This window comes from Hippoglossus hippoglossus, chromosome 24 (genome assembly GCF_009819705.1).
Source record: "Hippoglossus hippoglossus isolate fHipHip1 chromosome 24, fHipHip1.pri, whole genome shotgun sequence".
NCBI classification, from domain to species: domain Eukaryota; kingdom Metazoa; phylum Chordata; class Actinopteri; order Pleuronectiformes; family Pleuronectidae; genus Hippoglossus; species Hippoglossus hippoglossus.
The window spans coordinates 8985477-8994320 of NC_047174.1; the positions used below are offsets into that span (position 1 = coordinate 8985477).

At 40.7% G+C, this 8844-nt stretch overlaps 1 protein-coding gene across 2 annotated transcripts; it reads right to left on the minus strand.

Moving 5' to 3' along the window:
* Window positions 1–67: 67 nt before the first annotated feature.
* On the minus strand, window positions 68–7925 carry lin9 (lin-9 DREAM MuvB core complex component). Of its 2 annotated transcripts, none has more exons than XM_034579825.1 (15): window positions 7874–7925; window positions 6569–6601; window positions 6013–6104; window positions 4826–4936; window positions 4454–4584; window positions 3976–4101; window positions 3712–3869; window positions 3338–3471; window positions 2991–3119; window positions 2535–2636; window positions 2360–2440; window positions 2151–2276; window positions 1883–2065; window positions 1250–1347; window positions 68–1087 (listed from the first exon to the last, which is right to left on the minus strand). In XM_034579825.1, the coding sequence occupies exons 1-15, from the start codon at window positions 7902–7904 to the stop codon at window positions 982–984; spliced, it is 1641 nt and encodes a 546-aa protein (XP_034435716.1). In that variant the 5' UTR covers window positions 7905–7925; the 3' UTR covers window positions 68–981. The 2 variants fall into 2 exon arrangements, with proteins under 2 accessions (XP_034435716.1, XP_034435715.1); XM_034579824.1 differs by lacking the exon at window positions 7874–7925 and adding an exon at window positions 7387–7797.
* Between the last annotated feature and the right edge of the window lie 919 nt (window positions 7926–8844).

Genomic DNA, 8844 nt, shown 5'->3' on the forward strand with positions numbered 1-8844 from the left:
TGTAAAAAAAAAACTATCAATTTGTTTTCACCTGATAATAAAGACTAAAAAGTAAAAAACCAGATACTGCTTTGCAATATTATGTTTAATATAAAAAGAAACATTTATATACAATTGCCCTGAGGCACTCTCATATACAACTTTACAAAACTGAAAAAGGAGGTTCTCTAGGAAAAATCTGTCGACTTCAATTTTCAGGGTTACATCGGTGAAGCAGGCTTCGTGTGTGTGTGTGTGTGTGGGGGGGGGGGGGGGGGGGTTGCAGCAACAGCCATGCCGAATGTGGAAACGCTAAGTTCGTCTAAGTGAGTAAAAGGCATCAAAACCCCAGAGTTCTCCTTTATAAAAATACCAAAATCTCTTTTCAGTGCACACAAAATTACAAAAGTCATTTCTGAATACACAGAAATATTGACAACAGTCCTAAGAATCAGAGATATTGTACAATTATCTACAATAAACAATTTTTATAAAACATTCTTTAGCCTCCCCTGTGCTTACCATCAGTGGAGCAACAGTACACAACACATAACAGCGGGGGAACTTTTAGAGATAGCAAAATATTGTTTCATAACCATACACACCTACTCAAAAATAAATAAATATGGATAAAAACTGTAAGAATCAATGTTTGGCACATGAAACCAATAAATAACCGTAGCGAGTATGGAGAAATGGATTTGTGGCGAGAGAAAGGTGAAAGACTTTCAGGTTTGTGATCAATTGGGCGCACAAACATTTTCATACAATAAAAACGGATGGGTAAAATATCCTCATGACATCCTCCTGTTCTTTTGCGAAGCTTCAGGAACCTGGACAGAGTCGTTTCACTGGGGCATCCAAATTCTGATTGTGTGGGGGGTCCACGACACCCTGCGCAGGCTTTTGTTCGCAGACTCCACCTCAAAACACAGAACTAATGGACCACACGTTTTGTTTGTGTGTGTGTGCACCTGCGTTGGGTAAGGATGATGCCAGTACTCAGACTGCATTGGTGTTGTTGGCAGAAAATGCATGCAGGTTGCCCAGCTGACTAAGGCCACTCTGGATATGCGCCACGTGGATCTCAACGTTATTCTGGAAGCAACTGGAAAGACACAAGAAGCAAAAACATAAGTGAATCTGACTTATATAGTACGAGGAAAAGAACGTTGCTTGTGCTTGAGATTTGATCACATATAAAGTTATGGGCCGTTCTATCTATTGGACTGCACAGCAGCACAGCTAGAAACATTTCAGGGTCATTTACCTGAGGTTGGATGGATCAATTGATGCCTTAATGTCATTCAGGGAGTCTGTTAGCGATTTAAACTCAAATGAATTCAGGTCTCCTCCATCTGCCAGACACTGAAACAAACCAGAAGAAAAGTGTCACCATGTAATTAATACCTCTGAATTGCTTTTCATTTTAGAAATATAAACAAATACATTTCAACCAGAAAGAAACCCATTACGCATTTCGAGACATAGGTTCAAATTTAAAAGAGTTCAGACTACTCTGGTGATTTCAAGCTCCTAAAACGGAGAAGTTCGGGAAACACTGCCATCCCCATAACTGCAAGTAGTGAAGGCATAACGCTGTAAACACTGTTCTCCAAGAGAAGAAATCCCTGCTCTTACTTTTCACCATTGTTATTTCTCGTTCATAGTATTTTCTATCTTCTATTAACTAAACAATCTGCTTCCTGTTTACACTGCACATGCCCAGTGTACATGACTGCCACGTAATCTGCATTTTTAAATGTGTTTAATGGACGGGGATTATCACTGATATGGAGCTAAAACATTCTTCTGGACAGAGAAAATTTAAGTGCTAAACACTGTTTTAAAAGTATGATTGAAGTCGTAGATAGCAGCAGCAGAGTGTTTATACATCCTCCACCTTGATCTGTAGGAGCAGAGCAGTGAGGCGGGAGATGAGGTGTGTGAGGCTGGGGCTTGTCACGCTCGGCTGGCCGTCCTTCAGCGAGTTGCCCAGCTGCACCATCTGCTGGGCCTCTTCTTCACTACGCTTCCGTAGCTCTGTGGGATGGTCGGCTGGAACCATGCCCTGATCCGGAGCAAGCTGCACACACACGTTGATTTACACCTTATAAAGAGGGCTGCACTATACTGTACTATACTGTATTATACTGCATCTTCTGACTTACCTCACAGCAAAACTGCTGAACTTCATGCAGCACCTTGTTCAGATCTTTATTGAGCTGCTCCAGCTCGAGCACTGTTGTTGCATATCGCTTCTGGAAGTCCAGGTCAATAGGCATCGAGTACGATTTCTTAAAACACAAAACATAGTTAAGTGGACTTGAAGCAGAAGCATTTCATGTGTTAAAGAAACTTCTTAAAAATATCACTGTACCAGCTTCTCTGCTTCTGTGTTCATTTCTTTCAACTGCTTGATGTGCTCTTTTTTGATCATGAGGATTTTGGACAGCCTTGTCTAATCGTGGAAAAATTGAGACAGGATTTGTTAGAACAAAAGTTTAAAAAGTGTAAGGATGTCACCTTTAAGATCTCCATCTGACAGGATTTACCACTTGGACAAGGAACTTGACAGGAAACCCTCCCAGAGTATCTCCCTCGGCACCGGGCAGTTTGTTCCCCCACGGCGATTGGTTGATAAGAGTGTCATTGTCCTGTTAATAAAAAATTGGACAATGCAGTCATTCATCTTCATAAGCAAGCTATGGTATGAGATGTGAACTATTTCTAAAGAATTGGTTTGAATTTGCAGCATGACAATCATCAGATCAATTCATAAGATTTTAAACAAATCTTTAAAAACTTTGAATTCTGTCTTTTTTTTGACACAGGCTCATCTGTCTTCTTCTTAAGTCCTCTAAAGACTAGATATTTCAAAATTCACTTGTGAGACCTGGTCATGCTTTTAAGGGGTTAAGTCTGTTGGTACAGAACACAGTCTCCTCCGGCGTATCAAATTCTTTTTCGTTTTTCTCTGTTTTGGAATTTCAGATGTAGGCTCAAATTACCATAAGGACAGGAGTAGCAGCAGTTGGGTAGGGCCCTCTTGGTGGAGTCATGAGGTTTTGCATGTATCGTGTTGTCCGGTGCTTCTGGGCAAAGGCTGAAATGGGCATCGTCTCATTGGGCTCATTGCTCTGGGGAAAAAAACAAATCAGCAATGGATGCATAAGAATGTATCTAGAAACTCCTTAGCTATTGTACAACTTCATGTTTTGTCTTTTTCTTTTTTGTTAGTGTTTAATTATACTGCATTATAAAAGTTGCAACAAATTTAAATGAAGCTGAAAACACAAATTGTGTTTATATCCTCAAACACTGTTGTTATCTTAACAAGACAACAGGCAAATCTTACCAGGACTTCATAGTCAGGCACTGTGTGTGTTCCCAGGCCAGTGCGGTCAAAGGTGACGCGATAGGTGGCTGCACTGGTGTCCACCGCATCAATCTGCCCCGTGAATAACCCATCGTGGACACCTCGGAGTCGGGCTGTTGGAAGGAAAAAATGAATCGGTACTGGTAATAACATTTGTATGGGACATCCTGAGTTGCAGATTTCCAGCCTGTAAGATAAAGGCTTTTCAGTCACTGTAAATAATGTCTATGTCTTTCATTTTTATCAGTCAGAAAAATATTTGGTTGTGGGAAATTTTTGTGATCACAAATCAGAAATAAAATGATCAGTCTACTGGAAAATATCGTAATGAGTCAACATTTCAGGAATCTAACCAGTGACTTTGGTTCCTATGATGAGAGGCAGGGGGATTTCATCTGGAAGGTCTTTGCAGTTGGACACGTCAGAAATTTTTCTTTGCTGCAGCAGGCGCATCTTCTTTCTCTTCTGCTCCAGTGCTGTTCGCTCTTCTGAAAAGAACGCGGACGAACACCTTGACGGGACAGAAGAGCATAGTGGGTTGACATGATTACTTCTTGAAGATTACGTCTTCTGGGAGACGGTGTTGGGAAAAATAAAGTGTAAACATCAAAGCGTACCGTCGAGGTTTCCCCATCAGTCTCCTGATTGTTCCCCACTCAACTCTTGTCAGCTTCCTTGTTTTCAGGTTGGGGAAAGACTCCTTGAGACACAGGCAGAATTCATTGTCCCCCTCAAAAAGAGGTCTGGAAGAAAGGAGAAAAGATAGCAGAAAAATATTTATTTTAGAGGGAAACATATTAACCAAAAAATTAAGCTTTAATGTACTCAGTTACAGCTAATCAGGTTTCTGCAAGTCTGGATATATTGTTCTAACATTAGAATAATATCAAAGTTAAAAGTCACTTCAACAATATAAATAAGTGGTATCATTTAAAAGTAAATGTCTTCAGGGTTTTTACTGGCATGAAATTGAAGAAAGTCTTAATGTTATAACAAGCAGAACTCAGACCACATGTACAGGCAGCCTATTTTCTTCTTTCGCGTATTTATTCTGTTTAACATTATTATCTCCTAATGGTGAAAATAGGACCTTACCTGTCAATGTTGGAATAGAACCACTCATAGATGCACCATTTGTGGGCTTTGGGGAGCTTTAGGAGGTTTCTTAACCTCAGCCCTATTTTCTGGGATGCCTTTTTATCAGGTGTCACCACATTAGAAAACTTCTGTGAAGAAAAACATTAAAACAGACATTTTTAATGCTGACAGAGGTTTAGCCATTGACTACCATCTCCTTGTTAATAGACATACTGGACATGATCAGAACAAGGACATCTATTAGTATGTTTTTGGAAGTTGCGACACAAGGATATTAAATGGCAGCCAGAGTTGGTTGAATAGAAAATTAATTTTTTTTTCTGCTGGCCACATAAGCTTAACATTACAACTATTCGGGTTGGGCTTGACCTGTGGTGTGGTGCTGACCCTCTGGCTCCTCCGAGGGGATCTAGAGGGGAGACGCTGTGGCGTCTCATCTTCCTCCCGAAACAACCGGCTCCTCTTTGAGCTCCTTGTGGGCTGGAAGGACAAACGTGGACAGGAGTTTATGAAGGGAACCAATACTGGAAGACTAAAAAAGCCATTATTGCATTATTCTACAACTTGAAAAGATATATATTTAAAATGCAGGAGGAAAAAATCTGAGCCACTTATTTGCCTTTTGTGTGCAGAAAATATGGTTTAAACAATGCACCAGAATCAGGCAATACAAATTGAGGATATTCAGACAAATATATGCACACAATGGTATTAATGATAAGGAATCGATGCTGTGAACTTCAGATTTAACCTTTCAGACACAAATCATTTTCTGTTGAGGTGAAATACCGACCTCTAGCACACCACCCCACATTGCTCTGGCATGCAGTATGTAATAAACTATCTCTTGTACTATTTGCATAACATTTCCAAACTGTCCCATCGACATTCAGAAAATCTGCCTACTACTTTATTTAGGAGCACAGATTTGCACAGGAACAGATACAAACCAGGTGCATGTGGAACACTGCATTTCAACCAGAGCCCGACAGATATGGATTTCTGGGGCCGGATGCCGATACTAATATTAGGGAGTAGAAATTGCCCCATACTGATATATTGGTTGATATACATGTTGCAATGATTCCTAAGATGTAGTTATCTAACCCTTATGACAAACAAGTTTAACCATAAACTGCTGACACTGATAACTCTGTGAAAGGCTCATATTGTTTGGTTTTTATGGGTCAACTGATAAATCGTTCAGGCTTCAGTTCCAACATCACACTAATATAGAAACTTAATGAAGCCATTTACTAAACAATTCCGGTAGAGTAGACAATTGCAAAGACAGGACTCAACAGCAGCTGATAAGATCATCAATGGACCGCAACCAGATAATATAATCAAACCAACAACAACACTTCTATATTATAAATAAGATAATTACTGTGTAACAGACAATGCCAAATAACTTTGAATCTTAGTTCTGCATTTGTGTCGTGCTTTTATCTTATGGTTTAAACTTATGGTTTAAGCATGTATATAATATGTTATCTCCTCTATTACTTCCTCTTCACAAGTTTAAAACTAACAGATAACATCATGTCTCTTACTGTATCCATTGTGAGGGAGGAATGTCGTCCCCTGGTGTTGTGAGCTCTTGGGAAGTTGTTCTTTTCATTCAGAGTGTTGGACAAACTACCCTCTGTAAGGAAACCAATGCATTTATTTAAAATAGGGCAAGACCACCAGAAAAAACACTACTCAAATCTAAAAAAATGCAAATAAATGTTCTGGAATAGAGGATTTTCTAAATTGAACATATTGTTATTTTTGCAGATAAAGAGACAAAACTGCATTGGAAACAATTATGACAATTACTTCCACTGTATAGAAGGCTGTTTAAAGTGGTGTTGGTTGTCACTGTCAGCTTGTCATTATGGCGGGTCATGGAGGTCTAATCCAATGAGGGACTTAAGGTTAAACAGGAAACCAATAGCATATGTCAGGCAACATACAGATGGGATAAAGAGAAAAATAAGAAAAGAGTGTAAGTATGATTCTGCATGAGGAATGACCCTGAAGTTTCCAGTAGTTCTCAATGTGACAGCACACACGGTGCCAAGAACAAAACAAGAGAATGATAGACACAGAAAGTGACCACATTACCTTTTAGACTGACAAGTGCCTCAGCTGAGGAACCTGAGGAAAAGGGAAATTGGGCGACATCAATCCAAAGTATCACACCAACAGCATTAAACCACCCATGAACTCAGTTGCCAGTGCATGCGGAACACTGTAGTCTAATACAACTGTTCTGTAATAAACGCCACATTACCCACAGTCATAATGCTCAGTTCTTGTTAAACCTGTTAAAAGGGACAAGCAGAGTCATTCAGGTAGATGTCATCTGTGGTGCTGTACTACATTACACAAAGAAGTGGGAGTGTTGCACCAATTGATTTGAACAGGGTGGGCATAACAATAGGAACCCCTGTCAACATTATTCTTATAATCAAATGGATTAGTCTGTGTTAGTTTTAGCTAGTTGGTCGTAATAAACTCACAAATGAGCTATTACACTGAATATAAAAATGCTGTAAACCTGTAATGAATCATTCCACTGCGATGAGAAGGATAATCACACCATGCTTGATAGTTTTGATTTACTACGATACATTTTCTCTGATCATCAAAATAAACGCATGTAAATGGCTGATGTGTGCCAGACTGTGCTTTACACCACCGACACCAGACAGCTGGGTTAAACCCGGGTTCGATGCTGTGGATGCTAGCGCAGTCTGTTAGGCCTTTACCCCCGGTTTGAGCTGTCAAGCCCGGGTACAACATCAGCTGGCCAGATCATATCAAAAAGGTACGAGCCGAGCAAGCTAACGGTACCTCGGGTTTGCAAACCTGGAGAAGTGTTCGAGCGACATCAACTGCGATCGCGCCGAGTAACGCGATTATTTCAGGTGTTAACTTACCTCCACCAGCTTGTCAACACAAAGCGTCACCATGTAACCACAACCAGCGCTAACCACCGTTAAATGCCAGTGCGGTGCCACGGAGGACCGAAGCACTGGACGAGGCAGGCAGCGAGCGGTTAGCATGTGTATTATGTGAAATAGAGGCGTAGCAGCTGCCCCTTTTGTTATTGCTGCGCACGGTGTGGGGTTAGCAGACGTTAGCTCGCAGCTAAGCTAACGTTATTTGTTTACCCGGTCGGGCTAAAGTAACTTGCTCAACTCCCACATTAGCCATGGTTAGCCTCTGGTGCTAGCAAGCGTTAGCCGACCGGACAAACCGGTATCTCTTTGCGTCTTAAATTCTACTTCACGAACTCCAAATACAACTTAGGCTGTTACATTATGTGCAGGAGGAGCGGCTCGTCGCTAAATGTGTATTTCTACCAGCCGGGGGACCTTTGTGTGCTGGCGCCGCAGAACTCCTTGAATTTGTGTTGTTACTCACTCTCGTCTAACAGCTGGTCCATCTCCGCCATCTTGAATTAGCCGCGCCGCTTTTTCAAAGACCTTGTCAAAATGCATTCTGGGTCGGGACGCAGTCTGGAGGGCGATTTGAGAAATAAAATCTAATCAATCATCGGATTCGGGAACTTTTAATGACGCGTTTACACATCGTCTTATTCGCTTCTTGTAAATCTGTCTTTGCACATAAAACGTCAGGGGGAGCGCTTGGGAACTGGTTTCATGTACATTTAAATAAAGTGGACTCATCAGCAGCCCGTCCATTGTTTCATACAACAAAACACTCTGCTTTCACCGGGATGTTTAATTTCCCTTTATTGTTGGAATAGATGAGTCAATGTTTTATTCACATTTAAACATTTTCCTCTAGTTTTATCTACAAAACCAGAACATGAGTTAAGTCTTATTTCTGTGTATCTACGCCAGGTTTGGATTGTGATGGTTAAAGATACAGCTCGACTAAAACAATAAACTCAATCGGACATCCTCAGTAGTCCGAGGCTCATGAAATACATATTCCTATCTGACCTCGACCTTTGACCTGTCCCGGTGCCCACAGGAGAGAAGAGAGAGAGCCCTAAAGGAAACGAGGTCACTCAGGTCACCTGCATGAGGTCGACAGTAGCCAACCACATTTAAATTCAATTGATTTTTGGTTCTGCACACACTCATGACTTTAAGTCCCATCAACATGTCAGACTTTTATTATCCACAAATTATTCGGAGAAGTCAACAAAAAAGCCCCATCTCACAATGTTAAAAGTGAAAAAAAAAACACCAAAAAAACTGGATCTACACCAAAATGTGGTATTTCCTGACCAATACCTCACACCTTCCAGTAGTTTTTGTGTAGTCGTACAAACAAACGCAGATGAAAACATAACCTTCTTGGAAGAGGTAATAAAGCCAACAACTTACTAGTTAGAAAAACTTCCAAGATTTATGCTTCCCCCC

Coding starts and splice junctions, on each gene's coding strand:
- lin9 (XM_034579825.1), bottom strand. CDS start 7,904: ATGGCGGAGATGGACCAGCTGTTAGACGAGA. Junction 3,870..3,975: donor CTGATGGGGAAACCTCGACG/GTACGCTTTGAT, acceptor TGTCCCGTCAAG/GTGTTCGTCCGCGTTCTTTT. Junction 1,088..1,249: donor ATTGATCCATCCAACCTCAG/GTAAATGACCCT, acceptor GTGTCTTTCCAG/TTGCTTCCAGAATAACGTTG.